Genomic DNA, 24,753 nt, shown 5'->3' on the forward strand with positions numbered 1-24,753 from the left:
AACACAGAGTCGCGGGGAAAACTTGCTCATCATCTTGGCCATTGCGTGCACGCATCCGTCGTGGTATGCGCAATGAAGATATCTATGTTTAGTATTTTTAACAGAGGGAAGAATGTTAATGCGTGCGTCATCTTTAACTCTTTTTCTTTTTATCTTTTTGTCTAAATTTTTAATAAATTTGTTCAACCGGATATTGTGTGCGTATGTATGTGTACCCATCCATTTATTTATTTGACCCAAAAATTTATATAGATTTATAAAATCGGATATGAAAAGAGCTAATAAGAAATAGGCGCGAATATTAGGCACAACAAAATTGTCTTCAAATTCCTGTCTAATTATTTTGGAGTAATTATATTAGAAATTTTAATTATCTTGGAATAATTTTGTTATCCTTTTCATACTTGATTTTATATTTATATATCAGCGGCTTTTCAATTTATTATTATAGATTTATATTAATGGTTTAAAATTTAAACAGGATATACATATATACATATATATTTTTAATGAAATTATATTTGTCATATTATTGCTAATCTGCGTTTTTTATTCAATAATCATTGTCATTAACGGTTATTGCAATCGATTACTGTTATCAAATATCTTGGTTCTTATGACTTCCTATTACTGGAAGAAAGGGATCAAACTCGCGATTTCGGATGCAGTCGCTAAATGAGACACACATGTGATCGGCGTTTCAAGTTTCGGGAGGATAAAATACGAGCTGTCGAACGTGTCGTGGCAGGTCCTCACCTGGGACAACAGGTTATATAAGGTCGGGGGGCTCAAAGAGTATCCATTATCGAGCACGATAGCTTTGTACCTGGTCGTTAGAGGGAGAACAATTCGCGGCCACGAAGAAGAACACGAAGGAGCGCACTCCAAGAAGACTCGTTACATTACGAAGTGGAAGAGTCGACCGTAAAGTGTGGCCTTTGTCATTGGAGACTTTCTTGAAGCTGGTCGCGAATCTCTTTAGGATCTCATTGAATACTTCCATGCCGCGGTATGTTACTCAAAGTTTTACTTTTCGGAAGCATAGTATGATAATTGCCGATGAATTGCATGCAACGAGTAAACCATCTCATTTCATTGTTCCCGAGAAACGAGAGAAACGTAATTAAATTTAAAACGTAAGTAAATTTTATTTTCCGTCAAATGTATCACGCGACAGTGCAAGAAAATTGCGGGTCCTTCTGCGAAAAACATTTTACTCGGATGATTCATTGACAGCAATTGCGCGTGTGTAAGTAGTGATTAAGAAAGACAAGCATTTATGCTACTCATAAATAATAAATAATAAATTATAAATATTCGCGGATTTTTTTTCGAATTTTGTGACGTACTGAGTTTTGTTCAATGTATAATTTCCTGGAGAAGATTTTCTTTTCTCATTTCATTAAACCGCGACTCATAAATTTCCAAAGTATTACATTGTATACGTAATTTTCTACAGCTGAATGTACTTGTCAATGTCAATCGCAGAAAGTGTAGGTTGCTTTGAATGATTAATAATATACCTCATATTTATACGAGGGCTTGTATCATGTGTTAAAATTACTGGCCCTTCGACAGCCGTATAATCACGAGATACTCGAATGATAGATTATGGATTACGCCGCATTCATCTGATAAGACGTACAGATATCCATCGATGTTCGCGCGCGAGCATTACATCGCACGTTGCTTCACTAATTTAATGTTTGTAAAATATTTTTCACTGGTAAAATTCATGTAATGATGAATTCGAATGTTCCTATTAAAAAAGCGCTATACCAGAGAAATTAAATACGGGCTCAAACATATTGCAATTTCACTTGACGCGATATATTACTGTTTATTTTCTTTGTGGATTATATAAATTTACCAGGATTATATAAGATCGGGGTAGTTGATGATGATTATAATAAATAACGCTGTAAAAACTCTTGACAATATTTATCTTGTAAGCTTGATGAGAAACGAATGAATCCTATAAACGAGCAAGTATATAAGTCGGACACTTCTTGTCGATGAAGACTTGCGATTCACATGCAGGGTGATCGACTGATAATGCGGACGAAAGGGAGGAAGAAAGAGAAGAGAGAAGTCGAAAGATATTAAGTCGAGTTCACGTGTACATCAAAGAGGCGTGACTTCGTGTCTCACCTGTCTCTCTGTCGCAACTAATTGTGATACATGAGTGACGTGATACATTGTTCCGCTCGATGCCATTCGAATGTCAAATTTCGTATTCTCGAGACGTTCAGTCAAAATTTCTCAGGGAAAAACATTTTTTTACGGATAGAAAAAACATATATCTCAATACAAAAGTGACTTTGAATGCAGATGTGGCGTAAATCGAATTTAAAAAATAAACTGCGATAAAGTAAATAATCGTGTATCTTCATACATCGGAAATTATAAGTATTACATACAAAAATCATTCATAAAAAATTTTTTTTCTTTAGTTAATATTTGTTAAGATCGAAAAGATGTAAAATGTAGAAATATAGGTATACATTTCGATCGCAAGAGTGCACTTAAATTATAATGCATTAAAAAGAAAGGCGAAGGAACCAGCGCAGTAATTAAGGCGCAAACATTTTAGTTTATTCAAAATAAATCATATTTATAAAAATTCGCGAACGTTTCTGTCCTTTTTTTGGACTCTCCTCAGCGCAATACCTAACTGTATAAATTTATTTGTATCAGTTAGGTATTGCGCTGAGGAGAATCCAAAAAAAGGACAGAAACGTTCGCGAATTTTTATATATATGATTTATTTTGAATAAACTAAAATGTTTGCGCTTTAATTACTGCGCTGGTTCCTTCGCCTTTCTTTTTAATACATTTTAATTTCACGGAACCTTTATTTAATTATATTAATTATATTGTTAAATTATAATGTTTCACGGCTTCCGTTTCAGTGCTGCAGCTGCAACGATTGCGGCAGCACTGACCCGCGCAGCGCGTTTCGACTTAAAAAAAGAGAGAAAAAACTCGCCGCTGCCCGGACTACTGCGTGGGCGGAATGCATTCAGAAAGTCCGGTTGCAATAAAGTAATAAGCCTCTATAAATAGCGGCACACACGAAGTGGCGTGGAAGGAACGCCATAGAGAGGACCGTGGAAGCACGGATGAAGAGGCTTGACCGCGAAAGTCAAGAACATAATCATAGACTACGATCAAGCGGACTCTTCGTCCTGCGCATCTCTCTTCTCTCTTTCTCTTTCTCGTCCGCTTCGATCCGTTCGTCCTCCCGTTGCATTGAAAGGCGACGGAGAAACATCGTATAATTTTCTTACCGGACCAATTAATGTAACTTTGCCACCCAGGCTGCCACGCTGTCGCAAAAACGTGGATCTGCCTGAGTCGTTTAGTATTCGAACTCGGAAATAAACAGCGAAGTGATACTTGGATAAAAAAAGGAAGTCTTTGATACAATTTAATCAGTATGAAATCATCGATTGCAATTGAGCTCGCTTCCTCGAAACTGCACCTTGTTTTGGAATACAAAATCGCCGGCCTTTTTGCCGCCGGAATAAACAGTAGATTTACGACAAGATTACTCAAGACTGTGTGATTTATCGATTGCCTTGACGCGTTCTCGGAACATACATACGTTTGGAAAACTGCTGATGCGAGGAAGATGAATGATAGACAGTTGAAAATCGGATAATTGAATTCATCAGCCTCGAGATAATTAATTTATTATCCCTTGGTGCGAGATTTTCGTAATATCGTAATCTAAGTTCCTTGAAATTTTTTTATAGATATATAATTGCAGGTTGCTTTTGCAGATTTTTGTCTGCAAAACAAGCGCGATCTTAAAAAAAAAATGGCGCGGTCAGATCGATCTCTAAACGGGAGAATGTTGCTGACCTTGCTACCGATAGGTAAACCACGCGGGATATCCGTCCGGTTCGTCGTCAATCGATTAATAGTATTCAGGAACGTATTCAGAGTCCGGACACAGGCCACCCTGCAGTCGACTTTCGCCACACACCTTGCCGGGATCTCGCCGTGGGCAAGAAGGCGGTCGGCGTCTCGGCTCATTAAAGCTAATAATATGGATTTACTAATCTCTCTGCTCTTACCGAGTATATAACCGTATGTGTGCCGTCTTTCCCGATATTTACTCATATCTATGTATATTCAACGTCAAAAATGAATTACGCAATTGGCAAGGTGTCGCGTTACTTGCGATTTCAGCGAAATTTTTACGCGAATCAGACTTATAAAAAAAAATTTTTTTCTATCTTCCAGAGCGTGCTTAATGGTACTCCAAGTGATGAAACGTGATTCGAAAAGATTCATATTCTAGGAACGTTGTAAATTACCTTGAAGTAGAAGAACGCACGGGATATATAAATCCACAGGATATTAACTGCCGAAAAAAAGTCGCGTATTCGTCACGTCGAAAAATTGCGATGGAAGGAAGAAAGGCGCGACGGACGAGTTTTTGAAGCGACGGTCTTCTCGACTTCATTCGTCTTCGTGACGGTAATATTATCGTGAAATGTGAGAAGATTGTTGTTATCCGCGTGACAAATTAATTCGAGTCCTGCTGCATTTATTTCTCGGGGGGGAAAAAAAATGCAACAGCGACGCATCAGAAAGGGGATGAAGAAGGGGACAGATAATGCGAGGCTTCAAGCCTGATATAATTAACTGAACTCGAGTGGCAGTTAACGCGATTGTAAGAAATTTATTGCGAATAATGTAATCTCTCGCGGAAAACTTAATTGAACATGGCATAGAGCTATTATCATCGGCGAGAAAAAACCGCGACATACAACGAGAATAAAAGCGATAATGATATTTCATCGGAAACGAGAGCGACACGATTTATTTACTCGTGAAACACAAGTCTGACACTTCTCGTGCAAAATTAAATTATGTAATGCTTAAAGCGCGAAACTAATTTTAGTCTCATTTTCATCGTATTTTTTTTAAGTTTGTAAATACATTTGTTTCAGCAGCAATAATTGTGCCAAACGTGAATAATCAATTTCGTTTTCAATGGCTTTAAGTTAATAACAGGTTATTACGAGACAGCAGAGAGAGAGAGAGAGAGAGAGAGAGAGAGAGAGAGAGAGAGAAAAAGAGAGAAATATCGTTCAAGAACTGTTAAGTTGGAAGTAGAACAGCGTAATGCAAATTACGAGAATTTGACTCCTACGTAAGATAGGGAAATCGTGCTTTATTGTGCTTTACTACGGGCGCGATCGTCATAAAGTACATCGGCCAACGTGGCTATTTCCACAGTGGATGAACGTAATGACACAAGTGTGTGACGTATAGATACCTGTTCTCTCGGCCCGACTATTATCGGAGGCTCGTAAATTTCGGACTCTCGAGTAATCACGCGAGCGTGCCACGATATTACGTAAAGACAGTGTAGATATATTTATATCCATAAGCAGTGAGTAGTAGAGGAGAGGAGATACAACCGCAAGCACTTCGTTGAAAGGTCGATCATCGACCTGCACTTTACTCTCGCTTACTTTTAACCGGGTTATAGCGCGCGGATAAATTCTTTATTTACCACGATAGCGACCTACACATATTTTCGTAGTAATGTGCACTCGAAAATGTGTCGTGAGACTGACCATAAGCGCACATTTTCTCAGGCGAGACTGAAACATTTGTTAACAATGTTATACGAGCAAACGTTATACTTCGCGACCGTCGCGTTAGTATTATTATGTGAATTTTTAAGATTACTTTACTTATAGCACGTGTCGCCGTGTGTCGCCGACGAAGGCACGCGAGCCTAGAATTATGCATAACTTGTTTTCTCTCGAGGTTGTTAAGTTATTTTTCCGATAACGTAATTGTTTCTCTTACAGACTGTATCGATGGCTTTTAAATTTTACGACATTTTCCATTCTGTTGTCACGATTACGTAACACGTTTGACAAAACATTAATCACGAATTTAATGTACGTAATATTCGCGCTTTTTCTCGTTGGTGATTTTACACACTCGCGGGGGGATGTTGATCCTCTCGAAACTGTGAATCGTGTAGTCTTATAGGCTGACGAATTTTTCGGATGCCCAATGGGGAAAGTCCCCTCCGAGTCTCTATAAATTCATTAAAGCAACCCTTCGATAGTGTCACGCTTCACAACGTCGATCGAATTCCAGGCATAGTCGCCACGAGGGTGAACAAAGTCTTTTTTTTCACACCAAGTGTCTCCCACCCGAGTTTACGCAGGGTTTGATAACCCCGTCGTGTGGTATTTGCACAGTTGATTTATATTGTATTCATTTCAAAAGTACTGCCGCATATTTCTGAATTATCTCGAGTTCCAATCATATTTATCATTGCTTCCATACAATTATGTGTATGATACCTTTAGTAAATCCAGGATAATATAATGCAAGATTAGACTAATTAACAATTAGACAAAAAATAAAGAATTGCTTTAACACGAGGTATCATCTATTTAACTTTGACCCTCGTCCACGCAAGACGCTACTTGAGCGAATCGGATAATTTCTAATACTCTTTATATGCTTCTTCACCGTCCCAACACATCTCGCGCGTGTGCAAACATCGGGTTCAAAGTCGTAAACGTATCTCTTTCTTTCTCTCGGGATGCAGCGTCTGGGAGGAAGTAACGAGAGGCACGAACGCGAAAAGTGGCGAAGTCGTAGAGCCGCGGGTGGACGATACGTGATCGAACAGGCATGAAAGAGGCAAGAGAAAAGGAGATAGAAGGAGATAGAAGGAGAGAGAGAGAGAGAAGTTTGCGGTAATTACGTAAGAGAATCAATTAAGCGCGCGAATACCTGAAGAGCTATCCACCTACCTACCAAGGGTTATTAATGAACTCGTCAGATATCCGTTAAACGTTCCCAGCTCGATCGTGTAGCCTCTCTCTCTTTTTTTTTTCTCTTTCTCTCGCGGTCGAATGATTACTCGTAGAGGTCCATCGCCGTTACTTCGTAGACAACGAGGACGAATCGGTAATTAATATTGGGGCTCACGATGCTAGAGGGTGATTGCCGGGGATTTTAGTGGAGGGGCCGCAACTAGGGTGGGTCTATTCGGCGATGCCGCCCTTGATGTATCAAGACTATCAAGGGGGTGTCTACTCAGATCGAGGGTTTATCTTATTTTCGCGTTGAACACACTTAAGCTTATTGGATTTTATGGTAAACACCGCCGCTCTCGGATCGAAACTGCCGCGGGAGGTATTGGCTTGTAAAATGACGTGCTTCGCTCGAGCGAATTTTATTGTCCCGGGTCCCGAGGATTATTTTCGTAGGTTCGTAAAATTACTGGTCGCGATGAGAATTGCGTGCGGGGATTGGCGTCGCTTAGAAGCTGCCGTACTTCTCTTACGTGTAGCGGTGTTCCGCTTTGGATGACATTTCCCGCACTAAACACCCTCTCAAAGATTAACGAATCGTTCGAATACTCGGCCATTTTCTATTTTCGCGCGACCCTCACGGTCGTTAATTTCGGTCAGAGAGCTTGTATGAATTTTTCCCTCCCTGTCTGTACACGAAGCTGTGCTTTAAGTATACGAATAAGAAGAAGTTCCGTGAACCTCGTAACTTACGACGAGTGTTATAATGAATTCCACGATTGTGGAAAGCCCAGTAATGTGTTTAGATAATTCAGATTAGATATAATCGGCGGAATAATCGTGCCTTTATACTGGCGCGTACTTATTAGTTGCGGCTTGCAATTACCTTTCACGCGGCCCATGTAGTCGTGATTAATCGAGACGCGTCCATGAATTTATGGATTTTATTTAATATCTCAATGCGCGCTGGGAAAGTATAATTGAAACACGGCCTTGCCGATTGAAAGGCAGACATCGAGAATGAGTCGGGAATTAAAAGGTACTTAACAGTATGACAAAGTAATTAACCGTAAAGGAACTTTAATCAGATAATGTACACATCGCGATGCATATAATTGACTGTACTTGTTGCCGCGATTCCACGATAAGTGCTGTAGTGTTTCTTTCCACGAGTTTACTTACAGTACATTTCATAATGATGGTAACACGCTTGTAAAAAAAAAAAAAATATTAATATTTCAATCTAAAAAAATAATTTTATATTTGTTCTTTTTTCTTAAGACAATGAGTTTACATTATAAATTAGCAGTTCATTTCTGTACGGTTTAAATTAAAGATAATATTCATTAAAAGTAGTTATTTTTTTAAATAAAAAGATGTGCAAAATATTTCGATATTGGTGCAAGCTCTCTCGAGCAAAATGATGTAACGATACCTCGCTAACGACGTAAGCAAGTTTCTCGAGAGCGAGATCCAAAGAAACGCAGAAGGATGCCATCCTAATCGCTCAAACGACGGACGGGTTGATCACACGCACACGCATATACATTCACAACATTTCTCGTTTTCTCTCTCTCGGGCGCGTTATCTCTTCCTCGCTCTAACGACCAGTCAGTCTCACTCCGCGATAAATTATAGCCGTACGGAAGGAACAGCGGCCGGTTTTTCGGGCCGGTAGTGTGGGTGGGCCTGTCGTGTCTCCTCGAACATACTTGTGCGCATATACATATATACATACGTGTATGTATCGTTGCGTGATACTCGAGCAACAAATTTCCACCTGACTACCGGCTAACGATCGCGCATGATCACCGCGCGATCGGGATATTTTTGATCTCGCCAGCAGCTTTTTTTTTTGTTCCGTCTTCCGCGAAGCCGCCCGACCGGTTACGCGGGCTTTCCTCCTCCCGCGATTAAAGTTTCCGTCTCCCTTCGTTTCGCAGTAGTATGTCATCCGTCATTGTGCGCGCCGATCTTGTCGCGCTATCAGCGACACGTGAAATACGCATAGAGCGTCGCGTCGGTGTCGATGACGCACAAGCGACGGCTTCTTGCGCTGCATTTTTCGCGTCCGGCTGTAATTTCGCGCGATGGCATGCCTCTGATAATTGACGAAAGGAAGCGTTCCCCTGCCGACCGCGCGGGACGTTACTCGAATTCCGGCTACTCGAACTAACCATTTCTTCCTGTACGGTCGAGCACCTGTTTCGCAGAAGAGCGAGGCTCAACAATTTTTCTACAATATCGCACAAGCTATTCATTGCTGACGAGATCCCCCTCTTACAAAAAAAATATGTTATAAAATAGAATTTATTAAATTACCAGAATTGTGTGAAAGAGAAATCCGCCGGAAAATTGGTAAGTCGAATTTTCACATGTCAGGATTACGAATTGTAATTTTTTGTCTTAATTTATCCTATATTTTTTATAATTTTATATGTTCTTAACTTTGGAGTAATTTAATAATTTCTAAGGAAAGAGAAACATATGGCTCTCATAAATAGAGATGTCTATTTGTCTGTTCCACATATATGCGGTGCACAAAATGTTATGCGTGTCGTACGTTGTGCAGTTTAAATTGCACATTCGGGGAGGAGGAGAGAAAGAGTCCTTGCTATATTTTCTTCTACAAAATGTGTGTACGCGCGTACCATATGATACGACTGGAACACGAGTTGAAAGGCAATTGGTCACGCTACGAATAAATATCACTCATGGATAATATGATAAATAGTACGAACGGGAGACATTAAGAGAGGCAAGAAAATTTTTATTGCCGGTTTGCAGGTAATTGAAGGTTCGGGGTTAATTGAACAGTGTACTAATGTACAATTGTGTCCTACACACTCGTTTGATAATGAAGAAACTGTCGTTACACGAAAACGCGTATTTTTCTCCGATGTTCCCCATTACACATCGCTCGCGTGCGAAAAAGTGCGCCAAAAAGCACGAGTTGTGTATATCCTATGTATCTGCTTTCGCTAATAATTTCCTCAATCTCGTTAACAATGAATCACGCAACACTTTGTAGCGCACGCAAATGAACGGGCCAATCGTACGATCCGCGACGCGATCCGGCATTTTTTGACTTCGCTCTCGTCTCTTCCACGAAAGTCGCCCGACCGGTTACCTTCTCTACCTTCCATAAATACCATTCTACCCTTCGTCGTAATGATGTCATCCATTACCACTACCATGGATCTTTTTTTTTCTCGCATTATCGATGGACGAAATATAGATATCTCCAAAGCGAATGGCAGTTCATATCATAACTTCAATTAAGAGAACGATGTTTCGAATACCCCTAATCGTTTTCTTTTTTTTTTCATCATCTCGTGCTTCTTGAAGTCGTCGTTAAGAAATTTATGACAAGTTTGTAATGGAATCTATATTAACTTGATATATCTCCGATATATCATCTAATCTTTATTTAAAACAGCTGTTTTATAGGAAATTAGAATCGTTTGTCTCAATGAAAATCAACATCGTTTCGTTATTGTTCTCAATGAAAAAATTCTTGTACTTATAATTTATCGTGTATCTACACGTTTCACATGCTCTTGAATAATCATATTACGTGTGTACTACACAGATTGCGGGTGATTTTAATTTTAGATAGATGTAAATGTAAATAAATCCGGTTATCTCTAATAATGCAAATGTGTCAACATTGCGTGCCAACGCGATCCAGTTATTCGACCGTTTAATAAATACCGTATACGGAAATGGCGATCTCTTGGTCTCTGTATCTCGAAATGTTCAGTCCGCGTGCGGTAACAAATCGCGTATTTCCCTAATGCAGTCGTCACGTGCGCAAGAGAGGCAACGAGGCGGAAGATAGATAGAAAGGGAGAGAGAAAGAGAGAAAAACCATAGCTTTTCTCGTGTGTGCTGGCTTGCTAATAATTTACCGAATCTCTCAACGATGCCACGTGTCGTTACGGCGCCCTACGGGAATACCGCGTGCGCGAAGAATCCGTGACACGAGGCGGCAATGGCCCACCCACGTACGCGTGTAAGTCCCCTCTTTTCAACACATATACAACGAGATACACAATCCGGACCCGGCGATTGCGTACGATCATGTACGGCAGAGGCGAAGACGCGTTCATCACGTCGTTGTTGTCGACGACAGGACCACTTCCGGCTCGCATTTGTACGCTATGTCGTGAGCGTCTTTGCGAGGAACCGTGATGTGATTGACGTGTTCTAAACCGGCTAAGACTCGCTACGTAAGAATCGACACTTATTTCAGGGGCAAGAAAATGTGCTCTATTTATTAATAAATATGTCCTGAAACTTCTTAATACATTACTGTTAATAGCTAATTAATATTATATGTCAATTATAATTGTACTTGTCATTAAACACATATTAAATATATTTAAATATACTCTTCGTATATAAATATATTTAATATGTGTTTAATGACAAGTACAATTATAATTAATGTATAATAATTGGCTATTAACAGTAATCTATTAAGATATTTAAAAGTTTTAAGCACATCAATGTATTTGAAGCTGCTTATCAAAGATATTAAAAAATATTTAAATAAGTCAAGAAATTTTTGAAGAGTGTTATTTTATATAATCGTTAATTGAATAATTTATTATAAATAGGAAACTGGATCTTAAGTGTGTAAAATATATGTATCAAATATTGCCCTTATTCGGTAACTAACTGAGACTGGTCAAGTTTCTTGCGGCTCCTAATACGTACAATTCGTACACGCAACTAAACGAATACAATTTTCATTTTATACAATGAGCACAAATGAGGGAACATGTACGATACGTGTAAAATCATTGCCGCCCGATGTAAGAGAGCGTATTATAATGTAAGTCGTTGTGACATATTCGGAATTTACGTGACTGAGCGAGCTGAATTAGCTGCGCCCAGGTAGGAGAGTAAAGACGCGATCATTATGTCTTGGAGCGACGACAGGTCCACTTTCGTGCTCTAAGCACTTTCTCCTCTCGTGAATTATTCGCCCCGAGGAGATTGACGCGGTCTGTTCGAACGGCTACGAAAACCATCAATGCTGTTACCAAAAAGGTTACCTGAGCATTAGATATATATGTCGTGAATAAAAGATGTATCGAGACTCGGGCTCTTGAAAACGCTTTAGAAAGCGAACTCTTCGAATTAATAATAATAATAATAATACTTTTATTCGGGCTCCTATCGTCACGTCTATTCTATTATTGAGTATCAAGCAAATTTACGCTGCCGTTGTTGACGACAACAGCCATTTAAAGCGCGTCCGTTATTCCAGCGTGCATTCACGACCGTTTCGATGTGTTTGTACCAGAGAAATGATTGATGTCCTCCAGAAGGTACAATCTACCAATCTTGAAGACAGTGTTTCCTTCCTTCGCGGTGCTTCCATTCGTTCATCGCGAAGGAAGAAAACACTGTCTTCAAGTCTCTACACCGATTCCGACAAAAAATTTAATAAAAAGCAAAGACTTATTTCATCATCTAAAATTTCGCCTTACGAGTTGTGGTTAACGCGTACATTATCGAAATAGTAAATCACAATTCCAATGTGAAGAATATAAAACTATAGTTTTATACAAGCATTAATCGTTATTGTTCTACAGATTGATTAACAGAGACAGAATAATAATCATCAACAGGAATCGATGTATATAGCGGAGATGAGATTTATTCCGCCTCGATTTAATGTCGCGATCGTAAATAACGACGACCATTGAACACGATTCTCTGAACAAGCCATTCTCAAATAGAGCTTCCACGAATTTACTACACGTGTCACGCATCGGGGCCTTACGCGTATAAAACGGTTATAAGAATTCGTGATTGATGCTCACGAGGCGCTGGTATAATTTCCGTTTATAAAGGCGTACGACAAACAGCTTCCTCCCGCGAGACACCTACGCTCGCACTGTGTTATTGCTACGCGTGTAAATCTTGCGGACGACGAGCGACACACATCGTGATTGACGAGACCACATTGAGGGCAACAAGTTGACCGAAAAAGAATCGTTCGTTTGTTCTTCAATAACGACGAAGAGATCTATCTCTAATTCCGCTTCGATTGTCAGTGAAATGATTTTGCACGATATAAAGGACGTTTTAACAGCTGATTAATACTGTGCTCTAGAATTTTTGTCCGTTCAATGCTTTGAACATGAAACAAAAGACAAAAAAAATCAATCACCGCTTCGCACGTGGGTCGAAGTATGCGTAAGTAAAAATAAAAACTTTTTTAAATTAATTAAATTTTTTTTAGATCAACAGTATATTGTAAAATTAAATATTTTAATAAGAAATATTTAAAAGAATATATAACAAACAATAAGAGAATTTTCTCTTAGAATTTACCCTGAAAGTCATGGTAATCGTGGGACAATATTATGGTATGGGAAGAGTTTTATGAGAATTTCTCTGATTAATATTTATCACAATAAAAATAATAATATCTATCACGATACAATATAAACATGTTTGATTAATTTTACTAAACTGCATAATAAAATTAATCAAACATGTTTTATATTTTATTGTAATAGATATTATTATTTTTATTGTGATAAATATTAATCAAAGAAATTCTCTCTTTCTCAGATAAAATTCTTTTCATACCATATTGTCCCATGATTTTCAGGGTAAATTCTAAGAGAAAATTCTCTCTGTGTATATATATATATATATATATATATATATATATAATTCTTAATAATCTCATATATATAATATTCATGGATCAGAATCAGATGTTGCGAAGAGTATATGACGTTCGGTCGATTTCCTTTCACTGATAGATTCTTGAAGCCTCCCTAGATACCGATTAGCAGCGAACTCAATTTCTAAACACGTAATCGGCCGCGTGTGCCTCGCATTACACCTATGGATCGCCTGTCCGTCAATCCGAAGGCTCATTAGCTCGGTGTACGTTCTTTCTGTCGTTTATTAACCGTCAGAGATTATCCCGGTGTGCAACGCGAGGCTGCACATCTGGCGTAAACAATTTCTAATTAAAGACACTTTAGCGCGACGCGTCTCTTCGTGCTCGTTTCATCGGCACTGCACCTCGCATAATGTATTGACTCTGGTACCGTTATCGCGTCGCGTAATATCGCATACACGCTCATCATTCTCATATCAACATCGCCTTTTAATTACTTATTAACTGCTTAATTTATTACCGTGAGAATCGATGAGTACGGTTAATCAAATGCCTTGACGTCCATGAAAAATTACCAATAACGCGCGCCTCTTTATACAGCTACCGTGAATTACTTTCAACTGCGATAATAATATATAATTTCGCAAATTTTTACATTAATAACGAGCTAAACTTCGATATCAAAGCAAATACATCGAATTAATTATAATTAATGGAATTAATAATTTTGCAAATATTACAAATACCTTTCGTTACGATCAACTCCCATATATCTTTTTTTTTGTGGCTCATTAAATTCGCACGCATTTCGCGTCGGAGAAAAATCATACTCGATCTCCCATTAGCGAGTGAACACGATGGGATTCGGATAGCGAGGAAGCTGTTTCCCGGCGCGAGAAAAGCCCCTGTAAAGGCCCGTCTCGTGCCAAGTTACACCCATAAATCAGTGGATATTTGAATGGCAAGGAAAGGCGTTCCCGGGGCTAGCAAATGGATTCCCCGTCATTTACTAATGCGGTCTGCTAATCGCGGTACATGTATATACCAATTTAAGCGTCGAGAAGATTCTTCATACCATAACGATATATCGTTGATTAATATTGACTAGGCTATTAATTAATTCCACGGTGACAAGGTGAGCCGATAATACGCGAACGTTAAAAAACGAGACAGCGACACGCAAATATCAGCTGTCTGATATTTCTAAGAAGAAAACATGTCAAAAGAGTTGCAAGTTTCAAATAAAATTATTGATTGACGCTTTTAGGTTAAATGGTACAAGTTTTTCACATTAAAATGATAAATTTGTTCGAGTAAAGATAAACCTGAAGCTTATTCTTGAGACGATTTTTAACTTTTTTCTAGTGCTCGATAATAATTTATGCTCTTTATGTAATGGTAATTATCGGCAAGTTATGCGCCGATTATCTTTTTTCTATCAAAGTATCTAATTATGAAAACTGATCTGCGTTGCATACGATACCCTGAATCATATATTTGACTCTAATTGGTGTACTAAGTTATTTTTAATTATTTCGCTCTATCACGTATTCGTGATTTTATATCCACGTTAATAGAAATTTGAACAAGGAATCTTTCGCAAATTGCATATTAAAAAACGCTCTTAAGTACGCCGATGACGCGCGCATTTCTTATCGTCCGCTTCTTTCAGCTAACAATCTGATTTCTTATGCTTATCTATGCGGTCGAAAAAAAATTTAATCCGCGCGATGGACCGCAGATAAAGATAATATCGCAAACAAGAATGATAATTACCGGAGTCATTAATAGATCGTTAAGCGGGATTTCATTCGGAATGATGAAATGAACGTAAGACTCATTTTTGATGCCTTCGAGACATAACTTTTTCACTATTGCTGCTGTCCAATGGAACGGAAGCTACCCCGTAATTGTTACGTAATTAACAGACGCGAAATTGACGGACGATTATCTCGATGTAGATATAATGATAACGACATCATCACAACTATTCCCCAGTGATAAAGATACATTTTTTTTATTGCGCAAACATTTTTAAACCGCGAGAGAAATAAAGTTGTTTTTTAATTTTAAAAGTAAATTGATAAATGCTTATGCGTGTTATATATTATCATATATGACTTTATTATTTTTATTTTTTAAAAGTGGACATATTTTATATAACTCTTTTCTTACGTAAAATATTTTATGTTTGCATTTGATTTAAATTATCATATAGTAATAATAATTTTTACTTTCAGGTACACAATAGCTGTGAAGATAATTAATAATTATTATTATCAACTTTGGAGTAAATATGGACTATGTAACACCGCTGACTTTGCAAGACGAATGTCGACAAATACATTTACCGATATTTCTTGGAACCGATGGATCGAGCTCTTTTTTGTATGATATGCAGATTTTCAACTCGTCCTCGTATCGAGCACATTGATTTGATACTACCTAAGGATCTAAGACGTACAAGTAGGTAACAACGCTATTTGTTGCACGCGACAAGCGGATAGGGATATAAAACGAAAACGGCGTTATCCTATCTGAAAATACACTTTACGATATCTGGAACGAACGGAAGCCATTCATAGGTTTTGTAACTTGCCTCCAGGGCCATCCACGCGTAGCTTCTAGACTCTGGTTTGTTATCGTGTTCAGCCGCGGGGAACGAGGGACACCTTCGATTTAACCCTAACAAGAGATCGATGGATCCCGCGAGACCGTCCGATACGGAGCAAGCACGCCCGGCTGTACGTATGCCAATTGTATAACGTATGTACATATATATCAGCCGTCCCATTCGATCGATCGGCCATGCGAGGAAAAGAGAGAGGGGTAAAACGAAGCTACGGGAACCAGATCCGCGAATTAATGCCTCTTTATTTCGCCGCGAACATTTCGTTAAGACTCGATATGTCCATGTAACGCTCGCCGTTTTTTATCGAATCAATCGCTCGATCGCTCCCCTTAATTACGTAACGCCGCGCCGAATTCTATTCGCCGACAGACAATAATTAAATCGCACTTGTCTTTCTAGAATTATTTTTCAAACGCGAAAGCCGACGCGCAACAACAATTGGCGCGAAACATTCGGCACTCTTTCAAGTGAGTTCAGTGAAATATGAAATGTGCGAAATTAATTATACAGCGAAATAAATATATGTATTATCGAATCGCGATGTCCACCGACTGTTAATTACGATTCCGTCATTGCATTCCTATATTCCGTGGAATCGCACGATCGTTGCAATCGCGAGTTTAATGAGCTCGTACGTTGACAATATATCCACATCGGCCGATATAAAACATTCCGTGTGTGATTTTTCAAATTCTCACCCGCGCGTATTCGTGATAAATGCGCCGGCCGCGCTGTCCTTTCTCGATGTGGCATCAATTCGAGCCTCGTTAACGGGAAATCGGCCCGTACGCGCGTTGCACATCCCGATCGAGGGGAACTAATTAGCCATAACTTTCCGTGAATGGATTTTAGCGCGCGATACCGCCGGCTTTTATTGCGCCTCGCGCTCGCGCTCGATGTATCCGGTCGAGATCGCGATGACTGTTTGATGTATTATGGATTCAACTATACAATATTCCCCGCGGACTTTTATTATCACGGACCTCGTTCCCTTTTTTCGCATTGACGATAAGCGTAAACGCGCCGCTTGATCGATCGCCGTCGCACACTTTCCCATGTTACGATTACGCGATACAATTTTGCTCTAGAATGGTAACGCAATTGTAACAGTCGATGTTGATTGTATTCTTTATTTATTTCTTTTTTAGGTTGCAGTCTTCACGATTAGATGCTGGTGATATATCTCATTAAAATAATCTTTAATTATCCATGATCTATAAAAACAATTTCTATCTCTTATGTGTATAAACCGTAAGTAAATCAGTAATAATTAAATTTAAATTTTAGAATGTATAATAATTAATTGTTTCAACAGTCTAAAATTTTCGACTCATATGTAACATTTTTATTTTATTTCTTATTGTATGAGAAAAAAAAACTTCTAAAATGTGTGTCTAATATTTTTTAGTTGCTCGATATTTATATATTAGCATACTTTACAGGAAAGCATTGTGTTTACGAGGCTCGTAACGAGGAAATACTTTACCGTACCGTATTTATAGTCTTCAATAAAATAGCCAATAATGGGAAAGAAACTTTACTTCAATCGTATTTTAATTACTACTAGCGCGAAAGTCGTCTCGTAAAATGTGTGAGGCGAGCAATTAGATACGTCGCCGATTAGATTCGTTCATTGCCTTTTTTTCTCCTTTTTATGTTACAAATGTAAATAAATGTAGAAATTGTCGCGATTATATCAGTGGATGTTCACGCGAACGCGCGAAAAGAATACTCGTGATATCAAAATGAACCTGTCCCACTGCAAAGAGACGCATAACACGCGCAATTACGATAATTAGATTTTATAGTCGTCGTCTTAACTACCCGCGTGCTTCTTATCTATCCCGTCGCGGAATTACGCGTTGTAAAGACATAATAGCAAAAGGCGATCCAATAATATCTCTTAAGGCGAGAGCATTTATCTATTCGTCACGGTGTTTGGTATAATGAACGGATCTAACATAATAGCGATACATTACGATTATCAAGTTCGCGCGCGATGAAGAGATGCAACGTGAGAGCAGTTTTCACTTAAAAAGATGTCATCACGTATAGCGCATTGATTACAGGATATATAAAAATAAATAATATGACTGCAAAATTGTAACCACGTTTTAACATAGTGTAGATAAATATGCAACGATTTATATAGTTTTTTTAAATCTAAATTGCTATGTGTGTGGTACGATAATGTAATAACGCGAAGTCTATGTATACTATATAACACATAAACTGTAACACACAACGAGAGATAAGTGAATTTCAATTATATAAATTTATCGATCGAATTTTTGCACAATAACACAAGTCTCGGAGATCCGCCTAGAAAATTGTTACTTGCGTTATACCAGATGAGAAATGGCCGTGCTTGATTTATGAGGCAGAGAGCGGCTATTTCTCCGACTGCTTAACTATTGTTTCCTGACAATAAGCGTATATCAGATATGAATGACACGAAGAAACGTTTTCTATCATTCATCAAGCCGGCACTCGGCCGGGAAGTAAAGTAATTACACGTTTTCCTGTGTCACTTGAAAGGACTATCTATTTGTACGAAGGTGCAAAAACGCGGCGATAATACCGACATACTTCTTTCGAAGAGCAGATGATAATTAACTGTCCAGTCAATAATCTAAGATGCTGTAATGCATTGTGACTCGTTCAAAATGAGTTTCACATAAACAGGCAACCAAATTGTCCACGTGTCACATGATTGTGTGTATTTTTACTTCTGTAGTAAAGTTATATATATTTTGCTGATAATAAATGCGCGTTATTTATTATATATGTATATGTGGATATATGTAATAAATGATTTAAGATCTCTCTTATCGGTTTCATCATATTTTAATTTATTAATATATATTTATATATATTTATTTATACACTGAGAGAATTTTTTCTTAGAATTTACCATGAAAATCATGGTAATCGTGGGACAATATGGTATGGAAAGAATTTTATGAGAATTTCTCTGATTAATATTTGTCACAATAAAAATAATATCTATCACAATAAAATATAAAACATGTTTGATTGTAATAGATATTATTATTTTTATTGTGATAAATATTAATCAGAGAAATTCTTATAAAATTCTTTCCATACCATATTGTCCCACGATTACCATGATTTTCAGGTTAAATTCTAAGAGAAAATTCTCTCTGTTATATAAATTTATTAATATATTTATTTATTTATATATATAAATTAAATGTGATAAAACCGATAACAAAGATCTTAAATCATTTATTATATACAGCATTGAGAAACTGTGTTTCGCTATAAATTACGCGATTATTCTCTTTCTTTTTCTCTCTCCTTTCGCACGAGCTCTTCCAAATATGTTTATATATATTTAAACAGTTGTACCATTCGCCTACTAAAGCACACAAGTGTTGCAACCAATGTGTGCGCGTGTATGTGTGCACGCGCCATACGTTTCGCTAATTAATTATTATTTAAAAATCGTGGTAACCTATTCCGCGAATTTGAGCGCGTATTATACACGGATCGTGTTGTGTGACAGTAGTAAATTGCAACCATTTATAACAAATGTTCTCTCGCATAATGGCAAGAGAAACATTTTTTCTCTCTCAATATGCTTAAATATTTCTTCTCTGACTGAGAAATTTATATACACATTCGATGTACTTAAAGCTATTGTACTATCTCCTAATGAGAGATTCTATCCACGAGTATTGGGTAATCTTAAATTCCGACAATGAATGCGTAAAACTTGTTACGTCATCTTTCAAACACGTGTATTCCGTATAATATAATCAAATATCAAATTATATTTTCTTAAAAAATCACGTTAAGAGATATATGTTCATATATATGTATAAGCAAATAATCATTCTATTTTATTTAGAGATTTACGTCTTAGGAATATATATCTTGATTAATCATATTATTATATAGTTTTGCTGTTATATTCGTTTCCATTAATATGAAACTCTATACAAAAGCATTGGGAATTTTTATGAGATTGTAATGCGAGCTCTTTTATTTCAACACAACGATGTGAATCATCGTTTCTATTGTGATAAATTGAAGCTCGATCGTCGTGACACGCCGTGTCCAAGATTTCATCGCGTTATAGCACATCTTGATAAATTTTTATTTTTTCAAATAACTCTCATTAACGAAAACATATCGCCGAATAAATTACTGTCACGCTCTTCAGACGATTTTGCGCAACTCAATACAACGAAAATATGAAATAAAATGATATTGATAAACTCACCAGAGGAAGGCCGATCCGAGTATCTGGTGCAATAGACCCACGCAGGCCACATCATCTTCCCAGAATCGGTCGTTCCAGTCGTGTTGGACGTAGAATTTCCGGTCGATACGCTGGTGGGGGATGCGTTGGTCGTCGTCGTCGTCGTCGTTTCCGAGCTGCTCCTCTCGGACGTGTCGGAGGACGACTCCAGGAAGTCCTTGGTCAGATCGATCGGCCTCGAGGACACTTTTTTAGGCCGGGACTTCTTCAGGGAGATCGGATCCGTGATTCTCCTACCGAAGTCCGCCTTCAGAATATTGTCTATGCTGAACTTTAGGCCCGCCTGATGTTGCAGATTGTTATTGTTGTTGTGATTATTATGATGATGGTTGCCGTTGTTACCGATGCCGTTCGCGGCCGGAAGGGTACGTCCGTTCTCCTCCCTGGTGCCGGTTGGCGAGGCCGGGCTTCCCGGCTCCCGTTGCAGAAGCTTGCTGACTGAGAGCCGATGCTGGTGCACCGGATTCGCCGGCACGTGCTGCACTTGCGAGCCCTGTTGCAGATGCGTGTGAGCGTTGGGGTGATGCAGATGCTGGCTGTGATGCGGCATCAACGTGGCGGTCTCCCGCGGGTCTCTGCAGGCGGCGGGATGAAGAACGCCAGGTGTCGTCGCCTGGAGTCCGGCTACCGTCATGGCCGACGGCGGTGACAACGAGAGCCTCGTTACTAGAGGTACGTTTATGGGCGTACGATGTAACCTCTCCACGGTAGGATAAACGATCTCGTGACCTAAGCCATGCTGGACCCGCGCCGGATAATCGGAGATCTCGGATTCCCTGGAGGAGTATCGGGAAAGTAGATGCTGCTGATGACCAGATTGGTACCTGGGTACGATAGCCTCTTGGATTGCCTCCGGCCGACCTGGCGACGAGGCGGTGGCCGAGGAGGAAGCCGGGGACCTGACGGAAGACGCCGTAGGAGATGACGGTGGTTGACTGTAGCCGGGCGGACTCGGCGCCGACACGTGATTACCGGACGTGCGCTGGTAATACAGGTCGTTGCAGCTGGTGGAGCTGGCTGGCGACGGCGTCTCCGATGTTCTCGTGTTCTCCTCGTCGCGGAACTCGCCGCGACCGGAACTCGCGGATTCCTGGTCGTGGTACCTCATAGTCCCGCATACACGCACTCCGACCACGCTGGTTGGCGTCGGTTCACTGCCAACGCTCAATACCTCGCTCGTGTCGCTCTCGCAGTCGCTGTCCGCGTTGCTGCACTCTGTTCTTCGCGCTCGATCACGTTTCTCCGCGTCTTCCGGATCCTGATTCAGCCGTGAGATCAGATGGTTCGATCTGGTCTCCGATTCCGACCCGGTGTCCAGACCTATCGGTGGGGCCGGAGATGCAGTCGACATTTTTTCCTGAGTGAAGACACCTCGCTCAATGACAGAACCAGATTCGATCACAATGGAACTTTCGTCGGCCGTGTTTTCATGATGCCGCCTTCTTCCTAAGAAGACGTTTTTCTTTAAACTGATGTTAATGTAATTCTTTTTCGATGTTTAATGTCATTGTAAATAATTTACCGTATAGAAGTATTCTGTCTAGCATCGATGCGAGTTTCACGATTTCTTTTTGATGTACATGATGGATTAGGGAGACAACGTGACGTAACAATTTAGGCTGACTTAATCTTCCGCTTGACGAATTTTCTTTCACAGTATCACACTTCCGACGATCTCGCGAAGTTCTGTCACCGGCTAAACCATAACCTCACTCTGCTTCACTCCGACGGACAGTTTGCGGACTGCTTACAAGCGGTTACCTATACTTCATCCCGCTTTCGTCCTCGGTTTATCTTACCTCGTAGACTTCCTGACAATGTCACACTACGAAGTACTTGGAATCCGGATTTCATACTCATCTGTAACAACACGGACAAACTTCAGGTGATATCTCTGTATTTCAATCGAGAATCGTAAGCCCGCCAAGCGGCTTACCTTTCAAAGTCCCGGCTATATTATCTCAATATATACGATGCACTCTCACATATTTCAGAGTCCTTAATCGACGGTTGAACGTTTCTCGAAAGTCGTGTATAAAGATCACCAGCGTCCTCGACGCGACAGCGAGAGTAGACACCGGACGCGAAGACGAAGATGAAGAACGTCAGAGGTGCTCTTCGTGTGAGTGAAGATCGCGCCGGTGAAAACGTGGGAGTCCTCCGCGATGCCGGGAGTAGACGCGGGTTTCGACGGAGTCGTTGTGCGACGCCGTGAAACCGGACCGGGCCTGCTTGTCCAGTTGGTTGCCGCGGAACGTCTGCGGCGAGGAAGCGGCGGGAGAATCAGCGATGGGCGTTCCTGGGCGTAGACGCGTACGCCTTTCTCGACGGTAATCCTGGGGAATGCGCGGCGGAGAGACGCCGCGACATCTGGTGGCCGCCGCGCGAACTAGCGGCTCTGGAAACGCCTCCGCTCCTCTCACTCTAGGGAGATGACGTCGCGGCGGCCTCGTCCGATTGGTCGGCTTCGCCGCGTTCCACTTCCTCCACTCGTGTCACCCTTCTATGTCCATAGGCGCGCTTCATCCTTGTTCTCGTCGTTCTCGCTCGTTTCATCTCCCCCATCCGCCGCGGAATAATATAGAGTCTATCGGAGGGAGAACCGGCCGTTTCTCCCTCTCTTTCGAACTTTATTCCGTCGAGGGTATTCCGCATGCTTCTTCCGCGAGCCCTGCGTGTATTTACCCATGTATTAGATGATCCCAGCAGCGGTCTATGCCGAGCTCGTCACGTCGACGAGTTTCTCTCCTTTGTATCCTCGCCGTTGTTTCTTTTAGTCCACTTCGGAGAGAATCGTCTCTCTCGTCTGTTTCGGTTTCTAATGCTTACAATTAGCCGCACACCACACTTCACTCGCGCCCGTTACACTGAACAACTGACCGTTGACCGTTTACATTTTGACTTGATCGACGTGCAGGATGACCAACATCAAAATTTTTAACCATGACATCTATGATTTATGACTATCTATAGATCCATTCTTTTTTTGCTATTGGTCATTCTGCAAATTTTTCAGTTTTGCCGTTGGTCATTCTGCAAATTTATCGATGCCTTATATTTTCAAGTCACCTGCGTCGTAACGGCTCGATCATCTCTCATTGATTCTCTTTGGTGAGCATAATATCAATATTTCGTTGAATTTGCTTTATTAGTTTATACTTCTTCGTTACCTCTCGATTATTAACTTGTGCCCAACGTTTACTAAACCGTGATAACGGGAGCTTTCCAACAAGGACACAGTGTGATACAGTGTTATCATTCTATCTTTGTTGTTTGCTGGTATTGAAAGAAGATAGAACGATAATACTGTGTCACCCTGTCCTTGGAAAGCTCTCAAAGTGTGTATGACGATTATTATTGATTGAATTTTTACTCGCGATGATATGGAAAGTAGAAATTATGCAGAATTATAAACTTGAGTTTTCTCGTAATTACAGGGAGAGAGAGAGAGAGAGAGAGAGAGAGAGAGAGAGAGAGACACTACGATAGGAGAGCAACTTGCGAAGTTTGGACGCGATCGTCAACATTATTTTGGAGTGATCATTATATTAATTATAAGTCGATTTTCATACAGAGAACAATGAAAAAGTCATCAGCTCGTATATATTTTGTGTATGTACGTCGGACGAATTCTTTACTTTCTACAGGATTTTTATGTACGTACACAACTCAAATTTCAGTATTCTTATATAAATATATCAAAAGTTTTTTAAATGATAGCGCATAAACTTTTTGAATAATTAATCAAATTGGCTTCTAATTGAAAGTAATATTTATTTATAATATATAAAAATATATTAAGTTGATACTTTATTAAGATAGATATACATATATATTTATATGCGCAGTGAAATATGCTAGGTTAAAATCTGTTCAAGTGAATTTGCCTTTGTCAATTAACTCCAATTATTATTTGCAGATGCATTTTCTGGAACTCTCTCACTTCCATTTCGATTCTGAGGATTCTGCGTTTGCGGCTTTATGTATCAATGTGTGCGAGCGCTTTTCTGAGTGACGCTTAAATAGAAATCTACCACGAAACCGACTCGACCATCAAGGAGGCTCAGCATAATGACATATTGTCAGCAGCACATTAACACCTCATAAACTTGAACGCGAATCCGACATTTGCCGAGGAGCGAGTGAGAGAGGTAAAATATATACCCTTGCAAAGTTTATAAATTCTTGCCATCTAATTATATTTATTCCCGGTATATCACACCGTTATTTGTTAGAATGAAATCGCGTCTAATCTTGTCACGAAACAAGACGTGTGCTTGCTTCGTTTTGTTTTCTTTTTCTCGCCAAACATTCTAAATTATAATCTAATAAGATTGCAAATAAGATTGCACTTTTCTCGCAAGGTGGACAT

General features: G+C 39.6%; 2 protein-coding genes across 4 annotated transcripts in view; one reads left to right on the forward strand and one right to left on the reverse strand.

Annotated features, from left to right (window-relative positions):
* LOC145943153 (uncharacterized) overlaps window positions 1–18,796 on the forward strand; it is a 231,148-nt gene extending 212,352 nt beyond the window's left edge. Inside the window, exons 12-15 of one of the 2 annotated variants that reach the window (XM_083050611.1) lie at window positions 15,702–15,927; window positions 16,067–16,205; window positions 17,242–17,344; window positions 17,536–18,796. The gene's annotated coding sequence lies outside the window, so the exon portion shown is untranslated. Of the gene's footprint in view, window positions 1–15,701; window positions 15,928–16,066; window positions 16,206–17,241 lie in introns of both variants that reach the window. The other variant, XM_083050610.1, reaches the window with a different exon arrangement.
* LOC145943149 (uncharacterized) overlaps window positions 1–22,712 on the reverse strand; it is a 66,879-nt gene extending 44,167 nt beyond the window's left edge. Inside the window, exons 1-3 of one of the 2 annotated variants that reach the window (XM_083050574.1) lie at window positions 22,318–22,712; window positions 21,904–22,241; window positions 20,343–21,827 (exon numbers count right to left, since the gene is read on the reverse strand). In XM_083050574.1, coding sequence (XP_082906700.1) covers window positions 20,343–21,827; window positions 21,904–21,928 — 1,510 coding nt within the window. In that variant the 5' untranslated portion in view covers window positions 21,929–22,241; window positions 22,318–22,712. Of the gene's footprint in view, window positions 1–20,342; window positions 21,828–21,903 lie in introns of both variants that reach the window. The other variant, XM_083050573.1, reaches the window with a different exon arrangement.
* Window positions 22,713–24,753: the final 2,041 nt, after the last annotated feature.

Source organism: Prenolepis imparis, unplaced genomic scaffold (genome assembly GCF_030444845.1).
Source record: "Prenolepis imparis isolate NDT839.2.m4 unplaced genomic scaffold, iyPreImpa1.0 SCAF_11, whole genome shotgun sequence".
NCBI classification, from domain to species: domain Eukaryota; kingdom Metazoa; phylum Arthropoda; class Insecta; order Hymenoptera; family Formicidae; genus Prenolepis; species Prenolepis imparis.